General features: G+C 36.8%; 1 protein-coding gene across 4 annotated transcripts in view; it reads left to right on the forward strand.

Annotated features, from left to right (window-relative positions):
* The window catches only part of SEC24A (SEC24 homolog A, COPII coat complex component), a 70646-nt gene that overhangs the window by 14015 nt on the left and 33062 nt on the right, over positions 1–23569 (forward strand). For 2 of the 4 annotated variants that reach the window (XM_081231121.1, XM_081231118.1), the window contains exons 2-9: positions 8677–9159; positions 13366–13536; positions 15647–15724; positions 16302–16462; positions 16754–16926; positions 19200–19302; positions 20790–20916; positions 22696–22805. In XM_081231121.1, coding sequence (XP_081087247.1) covers positions 8677–9159; positions 13366–13536; positions 15647–15724; positions 16302–16462; positions 16754–16926; positions 19200–19302; positions 20790–20916; positions 22696–22805 — 1406 coding nt within the window. The remainder of the gene's footprint in view (positions 1–8676; positions 9160–13365; positions 13537–15646; positions 15725–16301; positions 16463–16753; positions 16927–19199; positions 19303–20789; positions 20917–22695; positions 22806–23569) is intronic. The other 2 variants (XM_081231119.1, XM_081231120.1) reach the window with 2 other exon arrangements.

A 23569-nucleotide genomic window follows, 5' to 3' on the forward strand; every position in this document is an offset into this window, starting at 1 on the left:
TATGTCTAGTGACTGACTCACAAGCTGTTTTCATGCAGTAGCATCCATTTGTTGCACGTATAGTTTCAACTGGTCAACTCTTTAAGTGATCAGAATGTATTTTGATGTGTGGGATCTTTTTCCCCTTACCTTACTATTAAATTTATGTGAAACGGTAGTTTATTCATTGTGTTCTTGTGACTGTTCAGTAGGCTTTCTTGAAGAAGCTTGTAAAGTTAACCTTTATTTTGTATTCATTGAGATAGTGTATCAGAAGTATCTTTTAATTTTTACATTCTAGATTTCATGAATAATAACGTCAATCATTTTTATATGTCACTGGTTTCTAAAGTTCACAAAGTTCATTTTGAAGTATGTGAGAATCACCACTACATGAAAATTTTACTAATGTAGATTCTGGGATTCCACTGAGTCCTATAGAATAGGAATTTACAAAGGTAGAACCTAGTATCTCTTTGTTTTTGAAGCTGCTGTTTGGGTGATTGAGAAGCAGTCACCTGCATCTATTTTAATCTCATTTGTTTCTTTTCTACTGTTTCTAATTTGGCTTCTACTTCTATACATCCACCAAAACTGCCCTTAATAAGGCCACAAATGACTTCTTGGTTATTAAGTACGAAAAATATTTTTCATTCCTATCTTTTAATTGCTCTCTTTTTCCTAAAATGTTGGTGTTCCTCAGAGCTTTCTGACCTGGTTCCCTTCTTTTTCTTTTTTTCTTAAAAAAACAATAAACACAGTAAACATTTATTATTTCACATAGTTTCTGTGGCTGGCTCTTTTCTTACTCTGCACATACTCCCTGCATGATATTATTAATTTTCATGATAGCAAATATTGTACATATGCCAGTGAGTTCCAAAGTTATATGATAAGCTGAAACCCATCTAGTTAGATGTCTTTCTATTGGACATTTCCACTTGAATCTCTTGGTGACACCTAACATATATTGAAAATAATTCTTCATTCCCTCTTTCCTTTGCTATTCCCTGCCTTTCCCAGTTCTTTTCTCCTCCTCCTGTCCCAGTGAATGACACTGCCTCTACTGACTCGCACAGGTCAGAATCCTGGGAATCATCCTTGGTTCCTTCCCCACTTCAATTCCACATCAATTTGTATATTCAGTCCCCATATTCAATTCCACATCAAATTCCATTGGTTCAATATCCTCTATCAGTTTTGTTTTTTTTTTGCCACACTGCGTGGCTTATGGGATCTTAGTTATATATACTATATACCATCTTAATAGGGGAAGGGGAGAGAGAGAAGGGTACTTACGGGAAAACAATTTTTAGGAAAGATAAATTGGTCCTTATTAGAATAGATGGGAGACTTGGTCATTTTGTGACAGTGTATGTTTAGGTGTGGTGTGGAGAATTCTCATCTCAGGTAATGAGGCAGTCTTCTCTGGTTGCTCCTGGGGAGGAGATTTATGACAACTTAATTCTTTTGAGTTCTTTTGGGAAGCTCTGCTTTTGGGCAGGTAAGTGATTCCCAAAACTCATGCCCTGTACTCAAAATAATTTTTATGCCATGGTGGTATATTCTGGACCCCTTTAATATCTCTGATCTATTATTTTGATGGGCTACATAATTTATTAATGACTTCAAAATAATATAATTAAAATCAGTTTAGTGAAAACTTCATTACATATTTACTACTACATTTCTAATGAACTATTACAAGTAGATACATATAAAAATAAAAATTTCACATTATAAGTCACTCAAAATGGATCTATGATAATGACTACTACAAAGCAGGTTCTTTTGTATTTGTCTTTCTGCTGTGTGGTCTTATGACTGCATATTCTTTTCATTTTCTTCATTGATACACTGTAAGACTTTTGCCTATTTTGTGCATTTTGATGATATTTGGCTTTTACTTGGCTGCACTTGGCTTGAAGGCATCTAGCATATTGGCCTGTGATAAAACAATAAATAAAAATACGAGAGTGGGCCATGAAATCTTGTGGCAATACTAGGCTGTGAGATGTTGGTTTTTATCCAGATGACCCAAAATATGCTTATAAGTTAACTTTTTACAAATGTTTTCATTGATTCAAACACCTCTGTATTCCCACTGCTGCTGTTCAGTCAATTATTTCTTACCTGGATTACTGCTGTAGACTCCAATCTCTGATCTCTCCTCCAATCCCCAAGAGGTTCTTTTATGTCCTAACCTCCTGCCTCACTTTAGACATTTGACTCAGTCACTTGACTCTGCAGTGCCATACTGATTTTTCAGACTGCCCTTTCATGACCACAGGTGATTGCACATGTTGTTCCTTTTTCTTGCACATGGTGTTCCTTTTTCTGGGAACACCCTCGACAATCCTTTTCCTGGGGCTAACTCCTGTTATCTCTTAAGATTTCACTCTGTTTTGTCCCTGCCTGGTTATATGTCTTCCTGTTTGCACTATAGATACTTGAGGGCAGGGATGGAGTGGACCTTACTCACCTTGTGTCCTCAGTAGATATTTAGTAAAATCTGTCTTTTCAATTAGTCAATGAATGGAGTGTTCCTAACCATTTGTAATAAAATGAATGATTAGCCTAAATATAGTGTTGACAATAAAATTAATAGTCTAAGGTCTAAGAAAGAAATGAAAATTTTATTCCAACTAACCTGAGGATTATAACCCGGAAGACAGTCTTTTAGAGAGCTCTGAGGCATATTCCACCTGTTAGAGGTCAAAGTACAGTTATATACCTTTTTGAGACAAAGGAGTATACATCAAATCACGTATTGACAGTTTACATAATCCAGATCCGGATGTACAAAGCTAGTAGTAGAGTGTTCTTGGCAGAGTAAAAAGTGAAGAACCCTACAGTAGAAGCATTTTTAAGCTTGTTGAAGGAACGTTAAGAAGGTGGTTGTGGCTGGAGCTGAGCAGAGAGGAAGAGTAGGAAGTTCTTTGAATAGCTTGCTAGTAACGGCCTTTGGCCATTAAAACAGAGTACTTGATGTCAGTTCACATAGTGACCTTACCATAAGCAGTTACTAAACTCAAAGTATTGGTGTTCCATTATACGGACAGAGCTTTCAGTCTCTAGTGGAAATTATTCATTAAGCCATTTTGGATTGTATGATAAACTGTTATAAGGTAGAATTGTAAAGGTATGTGTTTATTTGGAACTGCAAATCTGCTCCAAGTTGGCTTAAATACAGCCTTCATAGACATCTTTCCAAAGTTAGAGATATCAGATAAAAAGACCCCTTGGCCTATACGGATAAACAGATATTATTCACTAATATCAAAGTCAAATTAGGATGGAAACAGCCTAATAAGAACCATGTATAATTAATACAACAAAGATAGAACTAATGAATCTGTGGTTGAAGACATTGGCTTATTGTCTGAGTTGACATAGTCTATGTTAAACCTAATCTTAAAGAAAAATTGAACTTTATATTAAAATTTGCTTAAAGAACAAGTAAAAAACAGATAGAATCAGAAGACTACAGGATACTTACTTCCAGATCAGAAAGAACATATGTATTATCCTGGCACTGTTTCATTAAAATAAAATGAATGTTCAATATTTTAAAAAAAGGAAGTCGGAAATGAGACCAGAAAGGAGGCCAGGGACATAGAGGATATTATAAGCTAAGATAAAGACTTTGAAAGTTTTGAGTAGGAAGTTGATACGATCCATGTTTTAAAAGGTAATAGGATGTGTAGGAAATAAATCATAGAGGGATAAAGGAGGATGCAAATGTATCAGTTGGTCATGGGCTTTCAGACTTTGACTATAATCTACAATAAGAAATATTTTAGTGACCCAGTATATATATTCATATATGTATGTATTTGTAATGAAACCTCACAATACTTGCCTTATTACATATAATGTCCTGCGATATTTTTCATTCTTAACTATGTTCTTTTTCATTACTAAAAATATAGTTTGTAACTCATTGATATTTTCCATTCTTTTTTTAAGTTAATTTATTTTATTTTTTGGCTGCATTGGGTCTTCATTGCTGAGTGCAGGGTTTCTCTAGTTGCGGTTAGCAGGGGCTACTTTTCATTGCTGTGTGCCTGCTTCTCAATGCAGTGGCTTCTCTTGTTACGGCTCTAGGTGCGTGGGCTTCAGTAGTTGCGGCCTGTGGGCTCAGCATTTGTGGCTCATGGGCTCTAGAGCACAGGTTCAGTAGTTGTGGCGCATGGGCTTAGTTGCTCTGTGGCATGTAGGATCTTCCTGGACCAGGGCTCGAACCCGTGTCCCCTGCATTGGCAGGTGGATTCTTAGCCACTGCACCACCAGGGAAGTCCGATATTTTCCATTCTTAACTATCTTTTTTTTTTTTTTTAACTAGCTTCATTCACTTTATTTTTCTCATAGAAAACTATGTGGTGGCTACAGCTTGAGCCTGTGTCCTCTACATGGAAACTCTGTTGTGGGTCTTTACAAGATGGTTAGTGAATTCCTGATACGGAGACTTGGTGAACACCATCTCTTTCCAGAGATCAGAAGTGAGATAACTGTAGGTTTTGGAAATGCCATCAAAAGTGGCCTTGGTGAAGTTGCCCAGGGTGGTGGTGCAGCCCCTGGCAGAGGTGTAGCAGTCATCAGTTCCAGCCATCGTCAGTAGCTTCTTGGGCACAGGGCTGAGAGGATGCCAGTGCCCCTGGGGGCAGGGATGAAGTGCACCAGCACAGAGCCACAGCGGCCAGTCACCTTGCAAGGGATAGTATGGGGCTTGCCGATCTTGTTCCCCCAGTAGCCTTGCTGCACGGGAACGATGGAGAGCTTGGCCAGAATGATGGTCCCACGGATGGCATTACTAAAAAGATAGTTTGAACTCATTGATTTCATAACTCATTAATTAATTGTATCCACTGTTTGAAACAGTGTTAATGTACTATGACAAAGCATCCTTGTACAATGAGAACATCTGTAGAGACTCATGTAAGGTGACTTCTTTTTTGAGAAATAATTTTTGAGGAAAATGTTACCTTATAATTGGACATTTATGGTGCTTTGAATAATAGATACCCTTTTAACTACTTAAAAGTGAAAATAAATGTTCTATTCATAGTATTTACAAACTACAAAATCCCTAACAACAAGTTAACTAAATTTAATTAATTAATTTATTTATTTTAAGTTTTTTTAAAAAAATTATTTATTTTATTTTATTTATTTTTGGCTGTGCTGGGTCTTCGTTGCTGTGCACAGGCTTTCTCTAGTTGTGGCAAGCCGGGGCTACTCTTCGTTGCAGTGTGCCGGCTTCTCATTGCGGTGGTTTCTCTTGTTGCGGAGCACGGGCTCTAGGCACACGGGCTTCAGTAGTTGTGGCTCGTGGGCTCTAGAGCCGCAGGCTCAGTAGTTGTGGCACATGGGTTTAGTTGTTCCGTGGCATGTGGGATCTTCCTGGACCAGGGCTGGAACCCATGTCCCCTGCATTGGCAGGCGGATCCTTAACCACTGTGCCACCAGGGAAGCCCCTAAATTTAATTTAAATAAGGTATAAGACATCTTTATGAAAAAAGCATGAAATATAATTGGAAGATATAAAACAAGTTTTGAATAAATGGAGAGATATATACCATGTTTACGATAGGAAGGAAGTTGTTTTTGGTTTTGTTTTTGTTTCTTTCCGGCTGTGCTGCATGGCTTGTAGGATCTTAGTTCCCTGACCAGGGATTGAACCCTGGCCCCCGGCAGTGAAAGTGCGGAGTCCTAACCACTGGACCGCCAGGGAATTCCTGAAAGATTTTCTATCATAAAATGTCAAACAATCCAAAATTAATATATAAATCAAATGTAATTCCTATTGACATTTTACTTTTTTTGTGGGGGAGACTGCATAAAGTAGTCTTATATTTTTGTGTATGTCTGAAAATTTTCATAATAAAAAGGTTTATAAGAAAGATATACTTACCTCTCTATAACTTCCTTTTTTTCTCTTATTTTTCTTTTTGTAATTTATTTCAGTTGGTAGATGTACATCTGGTTTATTCATTTTATTGATAATTAGCCCATTGTATGACTAATCTACAATTTATTTATTCAATCTCCTGCTGATGGATATTTAATTTGTTTCTAATTTTTCATTATTATAAACATTGCTGCAACTAACACATATGGATATATTTCTTTTGTCTTGGAAGGATACCTGTTTTTTGGTTTTTTTTTGCAGAGCAATGCGTATATACTGTCTCTCCCCAGCTACATATTACTTACGTGTGTATGCTTTTGTAGGCCTCCCAAATCCTACCTCTCTCTATATATGCATATGCTTATGTATGTTTGTATAAGTACTGTGTAATTTATGAAACGATTCAAATTAGGCTGATGATATTTGTACATTGCTTGCATGGATTGAGGGGGTATGATTGGAAGATATGTATTTTCTTTTTATACCTTTTGAGTGTAAAAAGTCCAAAGAAATTAGGTTTGTATGCATGCCATCTTTTTAAAAATATTCATCTTATTTCTTTTCATTGTTTAGTTTTATGGGCAAAAATGACAGCATATTCCTGAGAAGTGGTGATTCTAGAGATTAATTTTTTAATAACAGCTTTAAATTGTACAGGTCAATGATTTTTAGTGTATTCACTGAAAATTGGCAACCATCACTACAATCAGTTTTAAAATATCTTTATCACCCCCAAAAAAGAAACCCCATACCCATTAGCAGTTAGTACCCATTCCCTCCTTCCAGCTGTTGTAACCACAAATCTACCTCTGTGTTTGTGGGTTTTCCTGTTCTGGACATTTTATATAAATGATTTATACAGTGTATGATCTTTTGTGACTAATGCCTTTCAGTTAGTATAAAATTGGGACTTCCGTGGTGGTCCAGTGGGTAAGAATCTGTCTTGCAATGCAGGGGACGCCGGTTAGATCCCTGGTTGGGAAACTAAGATCCCACATGCCGCGAGGCAGCAAAGCCTGCGAGCCACAACTACTGAGCCCACACACCACAGCTAGAGAGCCCGTGTGCTGCAGCTATAGAGCCCACACGCTCTGGAGCCCATGTGCCACAACTAGAGAGAAGCCCGTGCACTGCAATGAAGAGCCCACATGCTGCAATGAAGGATCCCAGGAGCCACAACTAAGACCTGATGCAATAAATAAATAAACATAAAATGTTAAAAAAAACACTAATAATCTCAATAGTCTTTAAAAAAATAAAGTTTTCAAGGTTCATCTGTATTATAGCATGTCATCAGTACTTCATTCCTTTTTATGACCAAATAATATTCCATTGTATTGTTATGCCTCTTTTGTTTATCTGTTCATTAGTTGATGGACATTTGGGTTGTTTCTCCTTTTTGGATATTACAAATAATGATGTTATGAACATTTGTGTACAAGGTTTCATGCAGACTAGGAGTGGAATTGCTGGATTATATAACTATGTTTAACATTTGAAGAACTGCCAAACTATTTTCCAATGTAGTTGCACCGTTTTACATTTCCACTAGCAATGTATGAGCATTCCAATTTCTCCACATCCTTGTCAACAGTTGTTACTTTCCAGCTTTTTCTTTTTAACCATCCTAGTTGGTGTGAGTGGTATCTCACTGTGGTTTTTTTTTTTTTCCCCTTGGCTGCGTTGGATCTTTGTTGCTGCGCGTGGGCTTTCTCTAGTTGTGGTGAGTGGGAGCTACTCTTCGTTGTGGTGTGCAGGCTTCTCATTGCAATGGCTTCTCTTGTTGTGGAGCACAGGCTGTAGGTGTGTGGGCTTCAGTAGTTGTGGCTCGTGGGCTCTAGAGCACAGGCTCAGTAGTTGTGGTGCACAGGCTTAGTTGCTCTGTGGCATGTTGGATCTTCCTGGACCAGGGATCGAACGCGTGTCCCCTGCATTGGCAGGCGGATTCTTAACCACTGTGCCACCAGGGAAATCCCTCACTGTGGTTTTGATTTGCAGTTCTCTAATGACTAATAATGTTGAACATTTTTGCATGTGCTTACTGGCCATTTGTTTACCTCTTTGGAAATATATTTGAATGCTATTTAAAGCCTTTGCTTATTTTTTTTAACATCTTTATTGGCATATAATTGCTACACAATGGTGTGTTAGTTTCTGCTTTATAACAAAGTGAATCAGCCATACATACACATATATCCCCATATCTCCTCCCTCTTGTGTCTCCCTCCCAGCCTTCCTATCCCACCCCTCTAGGTGGTCACAAAGCACCGAGCTGATCTCCCTGTGCTATGCGGCTGCTTCCCACTAGCTATCGATTTTACATTTGGTAGTGTATATATGTCCACGCCACTCTCTCACTTCGTCCCAGCTTACCCTTCCCCCTTCCCTTGTCCTCAAGTCCATTCTCTACGTCTGCGTCTTTATTCCTCTCCTGCCCCTAGGTTCATCAGAACAATTTTTTTCTTTTTTTTTAAGATTCCATATATACGTGTTAGCATACAGTATTTGTTTTTCTCTTTCTGGCTTACTTCACTCTGTATGACAGACTGTAGGTCCATCCACCTCACTACAAATAACTCAATTTCGTTTCTTTTTATGGCTGAGTAATATTCCATTGTATATATGTGCCATATCTTCTTTATCCATTCATCTGTTCTTTGGTCATTTTTAATTAGGTTATTTGTCTTTTCATTGTTGAGTTGTAAGAGCACCATATGTTTTACTGTATTTTTTAAAGTATTGCTTTATTTGTTTGTAAAACTAATTTTTCCTCCTCTTATTGGAAGGTCCTGTCCAAAATGCACTGATGTCTTCACAAGTGTCAGTGAGCCAAGGATATAATTCTCAGCTTCCAGGATCCTACCCTCATCTATTACCAGCAAAGACTTTGAATCCAGTCTCTGGACAGTCTAACTCTGGTGGTTCCCAGACTGTTTCTCCACTAAGTAATTATCAGGGACCTGGACAGACTGTTTATAGACCATCTGTGGCTTCTAATCCAGTGACACCTTCGCTCCATAGTGGTCCTGTTCTCCAAATGCCACTACCTACTTCTCAGAACCCAGCTGCTACATCAATGCCTTCTGGTAGCTTTCTTCCTGGAGCCAACATACCACCACCTTTGAATTGGCAATTTAACTATTCATCACAGACAAACCATTGTCCTCATGCGTCATCCCAACCGACCATACCTGGGAATACAAATTTGACGAGTCCTCAATATGTGTCTTCTGGAGATACTTCACTTCAAAACAACTTCATAAAATCAGGTAGAGTTCTTACAGGACTGCTTAAAATGTAGAGATGGGAAAATTTTGCTTGTTTAAATGTTTTTAAATTACTATTTCAACCTTAAAATCATATGGAAGGCTATTGATTTTTTTGATCATTGTTAATCTTTAAATAGATTACTTCTGTAACCTTTAGGTCAACTTAAAATCGTGATTGTTTCTGCTTTGCTTCTTTCCTTTGAAGGTATCCTCTGAATTTCTTTGAGTCACCCATGATATTTCAGGGTTTCAGGTATGCATGCAGAACCACTTAAGTACTGACCATTACTTTTATTAATGGGTTTCCATCTTGTATTCTAGGGAAGCTTAATCCCTGTGGTCTCTCTTTGGACTTGATCTAAGGCTTGTCTTGTCTATTTGTTATGGCATAGACAATTTTTGTCTCCAGAAACCAGAGAATCCCGGAGGGGCAGGTGAAAACAGACAGTACTTTTGGAGTGAGGAGTATTATTGAGCACATCCGTGGTCAGAAAGCAGTGCACAGAGATTTATCTCTGTTTTTTTTTTTTAGGAGTTTTATAACTTTAGTTCCTACATTTAGGTGTTTGATCAGTTTTGAGTTAATTTTTGTGTATGGTGTTAGTAGGTAGGGATTCAGCTTCATTCTTGTACATGTGGATATACAGTTGTCCCAGGACTGTTTGATGGAAAGACTGTTCTTCCTCCCATTGAATGATCTTGACACCCTTGTTGAAAATCAGTTGATCATAAATGTAGGGTTTATTTCTGTACTCTGAATTCTATTCCATTGATCTATATGTCTATTTTTATACTAGTACCAAACATCGTGATTAGTGTAGCTTTGTAGTAAGGTTTGAATTGGAAAGATTGACTCCTCCACCTTTTTAGGTTTTTTTTCAAGATTGTTTTGGCTGTCCTAGGTCCCTTGCATTTCCATAAGAATTTTAGGATTAGCTTGCCAATTTTTGCAATAAAAAGACAGCTGTGATTTTGATAGGGATTGTGCTGAATCTGTACATCAGTTTGGGAAGAAAGCTGACTTTGGACTGACTTTGATCATTTTATTTTTTAACCTCAGTGCTTGGTCATATATGGTTCAAAAGTAGGTTCATTTAACCGTTTCACTATTCCCTTTTTTTATATTAAAATTTCTCTTAAACACTTATCAACATTAATAGTGTTACTTTGAAAAGCATTTCAGATTCTGTATTGGGATCTGCAGGTTGATTCTGCTCAGCAGACATCCTCAAGGAAATGAACTAGTAAAAGTTTCCAAGTGAAATAGTAATATCAGTCATTACCTTTTTATATTCATATGTATTTCTGCATCTAGATACTACATGCACTTCATCAGTTTTATAGTTTGTTAACTGCTGAAACTATTTTTCTTAGCCTCTTGACTAGCCACTGGCCCTGGTGAATGCATTTTGGACTTGTAAAGATTAAGGCTGCTTCTAGAAACTTAGTTTCTTTGGAGAGATCTTCTGATCCATAATTGTTAGACCTAAAATCCTTCTGATTACTTTTATTCTTATTCATTTGACACCATGAATGAACATCAATCACTTGAAGTTAATGAACATTCACTTCTTTATTAAGGTAACATTTATTACATAGAATTTTAGGTAACATTTTAGGTAACATTTTTAGGTAACATTTATATAGGTATCATTTATTGAATGTTTGTTATTTTCCAGCACTTTACCAAACTTTAATGTGTGCTATCTTATTTAATCTTTACAGCAGTACGTTTTACAGATAAGAAATGTGAGGCTTGAATAATTTTCCCAAAGCCACAAGAAAATAGGTTGGGAAAAGGTACTATTTAAAATTAGGTGTAGCCTCTCATTAAAAAGCACGTGATCGATAATCTGAAATATTTTTTTGGCTCTAACAGAAGCCCTCAGGTAGAGCACCCTGATTACAGCACAGATGTGGTGAAAGAGACATAAGGAAGTGCCAAAACTTATGAAGGTTTCTATATAAAAGAAGGGGAAAGAAAGATACATAAACTAATAAAATGAACCTAAAAGAAATGTATGACTGCCCTTCACTCTTCTTAATGAGAACTCTAAAAAAAATTCCCCAGTTTTTACCTCTGTCTTTTCATCATTGTTAGTAGGTGCCTGATTGTCTGATCTCAGAACTGTATCTAGGGATTTCCTTGGTGGTCCAGTGGTTGGGACTTCGCCTTCCAAAGCAGGGGGTGCCAGTTTGATCCCTGGTCAGGGAGCTAAGATCCCACATTTCTTGCGGCCAAAAAACCAAAAAAAAACCCCATAAAACAGAAGCGATATTGTAACAGATTCAATAAAGACTTTAAAAATGGTCCACATCAAAAAAATCTTAAAAAAAAAACTGTATCTAAGTTATGCAAATTTCTAATTCACATATTAAAATTCTCTTGACTTTTTTTTTCTAATGGGATGCCTTTTAGCATGTGATTAGTTTTAGGGATCTCAGAAGGCAGATTCTGAAACTCTAACTATTAGTGTTCTAAATAAGAGTCATTCAGCTTGAAAAAATGTCTATTTTATGAAATGTAGCCTATTCTGTATTCAACAATATTCCTCTTAAAGCTGTGAAAAATCTCTTATCAGCTCACTTGTATTCTGTTAAACATTAGGTTGTTACATCTTTGTGGCCAGATGTATCAAACATTCTTACTCATGCTGAGTTGCAAATGTACCTTGCCCTTTTGTTCCTTTGACTTGTCTCTATTGCCATAGATACGTATGGGTGCTTCTTTGATAAGGGAGTTACATGGCAGTAATCTTTGTCTTCACCTTTGACAACAGGGCACTGATTAGTCTTGTTGGGAGATCATTTTTCAATTTGGCCCTGGAGAATTGAACAGTATTGAAGAAACATATTGAAATTTTTCATATTTGGATATCTTTATTCCTTTGATTTTACAAAATACAGGGTTTTACAAAATACAGGTAGAATATATTATATGTAAAATTTATTACCTATTTCACTTACAAATTCAGAGGATTAAAAGTCTTGTAATGAAAAATTAAATCACATGTATTTTATCAGTAGTATTATCAGTAGTATTTTATCTACTTTATAGACTTTGTTCCTCCTCTTTAGCAAATGAGAAGGTGGAAGCAGTATTATTGATTTGAATGAACAGGTGGTTGTGGGTTTTGGAACTTTCCATTGTCACACAGAAGAATTTCCCCAAGAGTAACTGACAATGTTTTTACAGTAGTCAGAACTTACTGTCCTAATAGAAAATTGGTGAAATTGAAGCAGTGAGATACTGGTAGATACAAGGACAAATACCATGTCATTTCTTAGTTTTGTTTGATGGGTACTTTTTTTTTTTTTTTCGCGGTACGCGGGCCTCTCACTGTTGTGGCCTCTCCCGTTGCGGAGCACAGGCTCCAGACACGCAGGCTCAGCGGCCATGACTCACAGGCCCAGCCGCTCCGCGGCATGTGGGATCTTCCCCCGGGGCACGAACCCGTGTCCCCTGCATTGGCAGGCGGACTCTCAACCACTGTGCCACCAGGGAAGCCCTGATGGGTACTTTTAAACCTCTTGGATATCAGTGTTTCATAAGGTTTATATGTAAACTTTGGATCATTTCCTGATTTTTAAGCCTAGGGAGTGTTCTTAATATAGTATTTAAGCAATTATTGAAAGTAAACTACTTTTAATTATTATTAGGTAAACACTGAACAGTGTACACATTTATTATCTATTTTAACAGGTTATACCCCCAATAAAAATGAAGCAAAATGAAATAAAACTTGGAAAATTTATGATAACCACAATAGTTTGTAGTTTTAGAAAGCTAACTCTAAACCTAATTGATGATAGTGAATGGACTATATTGATAGGTATTCATAAACTTTTATTAATGTTAATTTCTACTGGAATATTTGATGTGGCCTGTTGAAACTGTGACCAGTTAATGAAAAATTAATCAACAAACAGGGCATTGTATCTACTCTATAAGTGATTTGATGCTGACTTTATATTTATACTGCTTTAATAATTGACAGGTAAGAATTATGGTAGGAGAGACTTGGAAATGTGTAAAAGTATGCATATAAATTAGAAAGTCATTCATCTGGGAGGTTAACTTATTTCTAGTAATTTTTGGTTTGTAGTTGAAATATAGATTTGGAAGTTACTTAGATTTGGTAAAAGGCCGTTTTGGCTTTTTTCTTAAGTTCTTAAGTGACATGTGAAAAACCACTGTTTCCGTAGGATCTGCACCCCCCTTAGTGAATCCACCTCTGCCTACCATTTTTCAACCAGGAGCTCCTCTTGGGCCCCCTCCAACTGGAGGACCACCTCCAGTGAGGGCCCTTACGCCTCAGAAATCAACACATAGAGCTGTGCCCCAGCCCACCTTTAATTCAGCTAGCAACCAAGAAGGTAAGCAAGACAAAAACCAAGTCACGTCCTAAAGTTTTGACTCAGCGTGGAAAGATGAATATTATCTGAATTCCGTGCATTCAAGTCATATTCTAACAGAAAATCTAGTTTTTTTGGTTAGGGATGCCCCTCAGGAATTTAGAGTTTAAAAAAGTTTCTCGGTGTTCCACTGCCCTATTCTGGGCTGTGGAATAGCTTTTGGGATCACTGTTGACTTTTTTTGTTGCTGTGCAGATTTTAAAAATCATGGCTATAAAGTTACATGTCTTTTGGGAGAGGGAGGCGAGAGAGGAACTTTTGCTTTTTGGACATGATGTTAGAACTATCCTTTTAATACATTGGCCCTTTTTTATGGAAGCAGTATTTTGCTTGCCACTCTTACTGTAAATGTAACAAATATTTATGAGCCTAAATAAAAAGTCAAATATACAAACATTTTGATGTTTTATAGTTTTAAAGCATTGTCTTCAGAGGTAACTTTAACATGTAAGTTTATTAATTTAAACAAAATATTTTATAAAGTAAGAAATTTGATTTTAGCCATAATATAACCATTGCAACAAGATGGGAAATAGGAAAACAGAAGAGGAGGGGAAAAAACCACTGCCCATATCCTACTACTCAATATAATCAATATTATCATTTTTGTATTTTCTTCTACCATTTCCTTTTTTTAGTATTGTTAGTAGGGAAAAAACTGACCTGTGTATAATTTGAAAAGAATGGTGTTAACAATGAGTAACAAAATGATAAAGCCGTGTCCCACTGGTTGCCACGTGATAATTTTGAATATCAAGCTACAATAAGTATTTAAACTTTTAACCAACTAAAAATATGCTCTATGTTTTTGTTTGTTTCTACAAAACAGTTTTACTAAGGTTTTCTGTATCAACTCATGGCTAAAGACCTGGTGGTCTTGAGAATTGGAAAGGAGTTACTAACTTTATTGAAACCATTAAACTTATCTATTTGGTGTTAAAACTGTTAAAAGTTAGCACCTTTATACTTAGGTGCCAGAGGTTGATGCTGTTCATTGATTTTAGTTTCTTCTGTACCCAAATTAGAGCTAATAAATAGCAGAGGTACCTAATGATGAATTTTTTATTATTCATTTTCATGGTTGTTAGACCAAAGCAATTGTTCTAATTAATATATATCACCTTAAAGTTAACTCTAGATTCTACTCTGTTCCATATTTTTATTAAAAAAATTTTTTTTCTTGTATTCTATATTTTTTTACTTTTATTTATTTTTTTATACAGCAGATTCTTATTAGTCATCCATTTTATACACATCGGTGTATACATGTTCAATCCCAATCTCCCAATTCATCCCCCCCCACCCCTACCCCCCCCCCCCGCCACTTTCCCCCCTTGGTGTCCATACGTTTGTTCTCTACATCTGTGTCTCAATTTCTGCCCTGCAAACCGGTTCATCTGTACCGTTTTTCTAGGTTCCACATATATGCGTTAATATACGATATTTGTTTTTCTTTCTGACTTACTTTTTTTTTTTTTGCGGTACATGGGCCTCTCACTGTTGTGGCCTCTCCCATTGCGGAGCACAGGCTCCGGACACGCAGGCTCAGCGGCCATGGCTCACGGGCCCAGCCGCTCCGCGGCATGTGGGATCTTCCCGGACTGGGGCACGAACCTGTGTCCCCTGCATTGGCAGGCGGACTCTCAACCACTGCGCCACCAGGGAAGCCCTTACTTACATATTTTTAAAAAAAGGTTTTTATCCTCATAAATTTATTGCACCCTTAAATAGTAATGATTTTGGTGACTTATTTTAGTGCGTACTGCTCCTTAGAAGTTTTTAATGCTGCTCTCACAACTGGTAAAATCTTTCAGATAGTATATAATTTTATAAACTACACAAAGTACCATTCTTTTTGGAAGCTTATAAAGTTATTTGAAACTTTTATAAATTTTGTATATTTAAAATCTTACATTGTTTGAAAATTTTATTTCAACATTTAACATTTCCTGGGCTGTGGTTTAAACTACTTGTCATTTGGAAAGTTATAAATTTTAGACATTAGCTCAAATCTTGCAAAAATTATAATAATGGTTCTAATTTAAATATTGTTAATAAACTTCCTCCTTAGGTATTATACCAAATACCAATAATGGATCTATGGTGGTTCACAATAGTTATGATGAAATTGAAGGCGGTGGCTTCTTGGGTGAGATGCTATGAAAGTTTTTTTGTTTTTTTTAATATGTGTTCCTTGTAGGAAACAAAGAAGAAAACTTCATAATTATGTCACACGATGATACCTACTGCTAGCATTTTTTATCTCCATGCATTTAGATTTTTTGTTAGTTTTTTTTCCCCTTTAGGATTGGGATTATGGGCTTTATTATTATTATGTTATGACTGAAGAGTATTTTTGTCAATTAAATCTATTTAAATTCACTTATCCAGTTGAACATTTAGTATGTTTTAATTAAAGTTGTTTTGACTTAAATTTTAGTCTGAATACAAAGTTTAGTACATGATATGAGATATGAGAGTAAATTAATTATACTAAACTTGTTTTTGTGTGTTTACAGCTGTAGTCCACTTTAGCTAGATTTTAATCATTGCTCTCTTACTTTGTTACTAGTGTTTATTTGTTTTATTTTACAAAATTGATGAATGAAAGTATTAAATTACCCAAAGGATTTTGGAGTTATGATTTCTATAATTTAATGGATGTGTGTGTTGATTTAAAGTACTCTGGAGTGTAAAATAGAACTTAAAAGTTACCTTGTTTCTAGCAACACCACAGCTTACTAATAAGAATCCTACAATGAGCCGAAGTGTTGGATATTCATATCCCTCCTTACCACCTGGTTATCAGAACACAATACCACCTAGTACAACAGGAATGCCACCCTCTTCCTTGAATTATCCAAGTGGTCCACAGACATTTACTCAGGTATACTTTTTGTTTTTGTTTTTTTACCTGTATTCCACTTCATTTTAAACTGTATTCACATGAAAAAATTTTAGGAAGGTATAATGAACATTTTTAACCAGTTAGAGTGGTAATGAATATTTCATAAGGCCTTTGTCCTGTTACATATCTCCAGAACCAAAAAATTGACCAGGAAATCTAGATTACAGTGTTGTTATTTAGAGAGAAATTAAGTAACCAAGTCCTTATACTCTTCTTTTTTCAACTGAAGACATTATAAAGGCTACTTACTTTGAAATTATATATCTTTAGACTCCTTTAGGTGCTAATCATTTACCTGCAAGCATGAGTGGATTAAGTCTACATCCAGAGGGGCTAAGGGTTATCAATCTACTTCAAGAAAGAAACATGCTACCATTGACACCTTTGCAGCCTCCCGTTCCAAATTTGCATGAAGATATTCAGAAACTCAACTGTAACCCAGAGTAAGGCTTCAAACAGCGCTTCTTATTAAATATGACATTTTACTTGTTCTAAAATTCTTCCAGATTTTTTTGAGCTTCATGTGTTACAAACAAGCTATACAAATGTATTAATTTATGAAAGTAGTTCTGCATGCAGAAAACAGCACTTTGTTAGTTGCTTACTTGATATTTGAAATGTTCTAAGTCAAGAAATAGAGTTGTAACCCCTGATCTGATAGCTACTCATATCAGCTCTAATGGGACTATGATATTCATTATCATTATGGTGATTATATTTTCAAAGTCCAAAGGACAGAGACTTGATTCTATATAATCCTTTATTTGCTCTCATTTTAAATTGTTTTTCATAACCAACATAATTATAATACTCTTTTCTCTCTTAAAATTGATTGTGAATTTAAATGTATATGAAGACTTTCTGATAAACTGAATTTTGTTATTTTTATTTATTTAAAAAATTTATTATTTATTTGGCTGCATTGGGTCTTAGTTGCAGCATGTGGGATCTTTGTTATGGCATGTGGGATCTTCCATTGCGGCGTGCAGGCTCTTCTTTAGTTGTTGTGCACAGGCTCCAGAGCGTGTGGGCTCAGTAGTTGCAGCGCTCGGGCTCCAGAGTGTGTGGGCTCTCTAGTTATGGTGTGTGGGCTCCAGAGCGCATGGGCTTAGTTGCCCTGCAGTATGTGGGATCTTAGTTGTCCAACCAGGGATCGAACCATCGTCGCCTGCATTGGAAGGCGGATTCTTTTTTAAATTAATTAATTAATTAATTAATTAATTCTCTTTTTTTTTGGCTGTGTTGGGTCTTCGTTTCTGTGCATGGGCTTTCTCTAGTTGTGGTGAGCGGGAGCCACTCTTCATTGCGGTGTGCGGGCCTCTCACTGTCGCGGTCTCTCTTGTTGCGGAGCACAAGCTCCAGACATGCAGGCTCAGTAGTTATGGCTCACGGGCCTAGTTGCTCCGCGGCATGTGGGATCTTCCCAGACCAGGGCTCGAACCCATGTCCCCTGCATTGGCAGGCAGGCTCTCAACCACTGCACCACCAGGGAAGCCCCTGGAAGGCGGATTCTTAACCACCGGACCACCAGGGAAGTCCCTGAATTTTTTTTTTAATTAATTAATTTTTATTTTTGGCTGCGTTGGGTCTTCGTTGCTGCACACGGGCTTTCTCTAGTTTTGGTGAGCGGGGGCTACTCTTCATTGTGGTGCACGGGCTTCTCACTGCAGTGGCTTCTCTTGTTGCAGAACGCAGGCTCTAGGTGCATGGGCTTCAGTAGTTGTGGCACACAGGTTCAGTAGTTGTGGCACGTGGGCTCAGTAGTTGTGGCTCGCGGGCTCTAGAGCGCAGGCTCAGTAGTTGTAGCACAGGGGCTTAGGTGCTCCATGGCACGTGGGATCTTCCCAGACCAGGGCTTGAACCCATGTCCCCTGCTTTGGCAGGCGGATTCTTAACCACTGCGCCACCAGGGAAGCCCAATTTTGTTATTTTTAAATAGTCTTTTTAAAACCTTCAGCAAAACTGAGCTTTTCAGTAATACACTTAACTTTTTTTTTAATTTATTATTTATTTATTTATTTATTTATTTAATTTATTTTTGCCTGCATCGGGTCTTAGTTGCAGTACTCAGGCTCTTCCTTGAGGCATGCAGGATCCTTCATTTCAGCGCATGGGCTCTTCGTTGTGGTGCACGGGCTTCTCGTGGCGAGCAGGTTTTCTCTTCTCTAGGGGCATGCAGGCTCCAGGGCGCATGGGCTCTGTAGTTGTGGCACGCAGGCTCTAGTTGAGGCGTGCGTGAGCTCAGTAGTTGTGGCACACAGGCTTAGTTGCCCTGAGGCGTGTTGGATCTTAGTTCCCTGACCAGGGATTGAACCCGTGTCCCCTGCATTGCAAGGCAGATTCTTTACCACTGGACCACCAGGGAAGTCCCAGTAATACACTTAACTTTGCATGTGCAAATTTGGGTCATCACCTTGAAATTCCAGTGCCATATAGATTTATATAAAGAAAAATAAGTTCTTTGATAGTCTAGATTGTTTTATGCACAAGCTGAGAAGAAAATTTATTTTAGTTATATAAAATGGGATTATAACCGTCTACCCTTTCTTTCTGAATAGGATTTAAATATTTAAAAAGGATAAAATTTGTGAGGGCCTATTGAAATACTTCATTTGTAATCTGATCCAATGTTAAAATGTGTACCTTTTAAGTCTTTTTATTTTTGTCCAAAAATACTCATAGTAACAACTGACAAATGATTTTTACGTTGATATAGGTTATTTCGATGCACACTGACTAGCATTCCTCAGACTCAGGCCTTACTGAATAAAGCCAAACTTCCTTTGGGACTGCTGCTTCATCCTTTTAAAGACCTAGTGGTATGTTTTACTAGTGAAAGTAAATGTTTGGTGAAAAATTATCTTGGTGGTAAGGAATTTTTTATAACAGTGCAAGAATTTGATTGAGCTATCTTTAGGAATTTGACCATTGGCCGATTCCTTTATTTGTATTTCAACCAAAAATATTATCAAACACTTTCACAAAGAGATAAAATAAACATATCGTTGAAAAATTCAGGAGGTACTGAGTAGAATAGAGGTACTGAAGAAAATAAATAAATGAACCATACTATTTTAACAAGTTGTAAATTGTTTACCCATTAAAATACTTTACCCATTCTCCCAGTTCTTCCATTCTTGGAATAAAATCTGTTGCTTTAAGAAGCTGTTTCCAAAAAGAAGAAGAAGAAAAGAAAAGAAGCCCTTCTACTTTTGTCCTTAGGCTCTGGGACCTTGACATGTGACCACATACGGTTTGAGAGAATCAGTCCATAAGTGAAGTGACTTTCCCATAACAAACCTCCTTTTGGTAATAGGATTGTATTGCCTTCACTGAATTTTTTTCTTTTTTTTTGTGGTACACCGGCCTCTCACTGCTGTGGCCTTTCCCGTTGCGGAGCACAGGCTCCGGACGCGCAGGCTCAGTGGCCATGGCGCACGGGCCAAGCCGCTCTGCGGCATGTGGGATCTTCCCGGACCGGGGCACGAACCCGCGTCCCCTGCATCGGCAGGCAGACTCTCAACCACTGTACCACCAGGGAAGCCCGCCTTTACTGATTTTTGACTTTAACTTTAGATCTTTTAAAACGTAGGATAAACTTTAAATAGGAGCATAATTGTGAAGTCCAGTAAAATATTTAAATATAATTTAACCATACCTTACTTTGTGACAATTCTTTTATGAGAACTTAGTAGCCTGTTAATATAACATGAAGAAACTTCCTAATGATTTAATTAGTCATTTTTTTAGAATATTGATCCTTCCTTCACCATTCATCTCACAGATATGTTGTAAATTTACCGTGTTGGTTTTGCAATGTAAACTTTTTTTTTTTTTTTTTTTTTTTTTTGCGGTACACAGGCCTCTCACTGTTGTGGCCTCTCCCGTTGCGGAGCACAGGCTCCGGTCGCGCAGGCTCAGCGGCCATGGCTCACGGGCCCGGCCGCTCCGCGGCATGCGGGATCCTCCCAGACCAGGGCACGAACCCGCGTCTCCTGCATCGGCAGGCGGACGCTCAACCACCGCGCCACCAGGGAAGCCCTGCAATGTAAACTTTTAATGAGAAAATAAATACTTTTTAAAAGGCAAAATTTAACGAGAATGGTCCTGGGGAAAATCACTGGGGTTTAAGAACCAATACATGTCATTACATAATTTTTTGTTTGGCAGCTTGGACACATTTTTTTACCCTAGTTTTTTCTCTAAAATTATAATATCCCAACAATTATTTGGAAGGTATGGATTAATTGCTTGACCTTTAGACATGATCATCATTGCCTTTAATAATTTAGTCCTTTTTTTCCAGCAATTGCCTGTGGTTACCTCTAGTACAATTGTGAGATGCCGTTCATGCAGGACATACATCAACCCTTTTGTCAGCTTTCTTGATCAAAGGAGATGGAAATGTAACTTATGTTACCGAGTCAATGATGGTATGTTTTTTTTTTTTAAACATTTAAACATTTCTACATGCATTGTAGGGAAATCAGATAACACAAATATGAAGTTAAAAAACAAAACAAAATCCGGTCTTGTTTACCCATAATCCTTTCACTCAGATATAACTTCTTTTAACTTTTTTCTAGGCATTTATACTTATATATAAATAATTATATACTTCTTAAGCAAAAAATGTGATAATACTACTTTGATACCACTTTTTTACATTTATTCTATTGGGTATATAATAAATGGCATATTTCATGGTATTATTTAAGCCTGTAATTTAAGAAATTATTTATTTATTTATTTATTTATTTATTTTTTGCGGTACGCGGGCCTCTCACTGTTGTGGCCTCTCCCGTTGCGGAGCACAGGCTCCAGACGCGCAGGCTCAGCAGCCATGGCTCACAGGCCTAGCTGCTCTGCAGCATGTGGGATCTTCCCGGACTGGGGCACGAACCTGTGTCCCCTGCATCGGCAGGCGGACTCTCAACCACTGCACCACCAGGGAAGCCCTAAGAAATATTTTTATTTAGAAATTGTCCCATGCCTTTTCTCTAGGGTGAAAGAAAATAAGCCCACAGAGTAGCTGCCATTAGCTTCATTCACTGCTGTATGAAGGGAGGTGGGCAGTGCTAGAAGGTTAGTTGAATGAAGTTTTTTTAGTAGCTGATGAGGAGGGGATCTTCTTCAGTAACTGTTTCACAATTTATATTTGAGGAATATCATCTAACCGACAACATTCTGTTAGGATTAGAGAAGAAAAAAAGGGCATGCCATTACCCACATTGAAAATTTGGTCTCTGTTTAGAAGGAAATTTCATTAAGCATTGGGAAATAGAGGAACATGAGAGATTTTTAAAACCATTTTTATTGTTTGTGTTTTTAGAGTAGAAGAAGTGAGGGTAGAAAAAGAGCATTCTTTTTACTCTGTAATAATGCAGAAAATATATGTATTTATAGTGTTTAGTACACCTTTAAAATCTTATGTATATATGCTTCAATATATGAAATTAAATTATATTAAGGGTTGAAGTCACTTTTGTGTGCAGCCCAGACCATTTCATGAACTATGGCTTACCCTTTAGCATATATAGGAATTTGAATTCTTAAACAGTTACCGGGAAGACAGATGAAATGATAATTAACACATTATTGACGGGGGGATTTTTGCAGAAACTAATGCCTGTGGCTGTAATATGTCTCTGGTCAAAAATGTGTTAATTTAGAAAATACTCTTTGAGCACTAGTGTTTTATAGGCAGTAGGCAACTGATATTCCATAAAGGTCTTATAACTATTGAAACTCACCATACCCTTAGGCTTTAACCTTTGAAGTATTTTACCATAGCTTTCTAGGGGCAACCAGAGTCTGTACATTTCATACGTCAAATGTTATTATCCATGTACCACTGTGAAATTTAAGACAAAGTTTAGTCTTGCATTTAAGAAAATAATTGGCATTTAATGAGTTTTTATCATCCTTTCAAACTACTTTAGGAAAGCAGCTTTCCAAGAATTAAGAGAAAAAAGGATATTAGAAGGTAGGGAAAGAAAAATCATAGTGCTTGTGGTTGTAAAAGCAAAACATACTTAGTGCCATTCCGTGTAGAGGGGAATTGAATGGGACTCAAAAACAAAGTGTATTTAGCCCTTAATATTTAGTCTATATTGAATTATTTATAAATTCCTAAATTAAAAAAGCCAAATGCAAGCTATATTAAACTTAATCCTTTCAGTTTTAACATTATATATTGTTAACTCACATAGTTCCTGAAGAATTCATGTACAACCCTTTGACCAGAGTCTATGGAGAACCTCACAGAAGACCTGAAGTTCAAAATGCTACTATTGAGTTTATGGCTCCTTCAGAATACATGGTAAACTTTCATTTTTTATATAGCACAAATATTTCATTATACCTGGTTTTAAATAAAATATAAAGTCCTTTAACCAAAATTTTATATTTTTAATTTATAAAAGTTATCCTTGTTCATTATAAAAGTAGTTAATTTGTATATAAGGGTAAGTTTGAAAAGTGAAAGTGTATGTAAAGTTCCACTTACGTTTCTTGGGCATCCATCCAGAAATTTGCAATATAGTATTGGGATCACACTTACTTTTAGGTCACTTCCAGTTTTTTCTGTTACAAATAATGATGTGATGCACATCCTCTTTGCAACTACTTTTATACACTTGTGTGAATATATGAGGGCTTGCGTTTGAAAAGATAATAATTATGCCTAATGTTTAACTAGCACTATGCATTTTATAAAGCACTTATCTATTTTTGATCATCACAAATAACTCTTAAGCTGTTAATCCTGTTTTATGGATGTGAAACAAATTTAGTTAGGTGACTTTCCAGATCTTCTTTAGCAGGTGCTAGAGGTCTCATAAAAATTTAGGACTTTGATTTGATTTCTCTTTCCCCATGCAACAATTGCCTCTAAGGAAAGGGAATATGAAGATAAAATTTAATACCAACTTTTAATATTTTATTTTAGTATATTTTTGTGGGATAGTCTCTATCTGGTCATTTGGGGCCATTTTAGTATAGATATTACGAAGATTCAGTCTCTTTTCATCACATAGAAATTTCAGTGGAGAAAACATTTTTGTGACACTTAAATGGCTGGTGATC

This window comes from Mesoplodon bidens, assembly GCF_964165515.1.
Source record: "Mesoplodon bidens genome assembly, chromosome: 4".
Taxonomy (NCBI): domain Eukaryota; kingdom Metazoa; phylum Chordata; class Mammalia; order Artiodactyla; family Ziphiidae; genus Mesoplodon; species Mesoplodon bidens.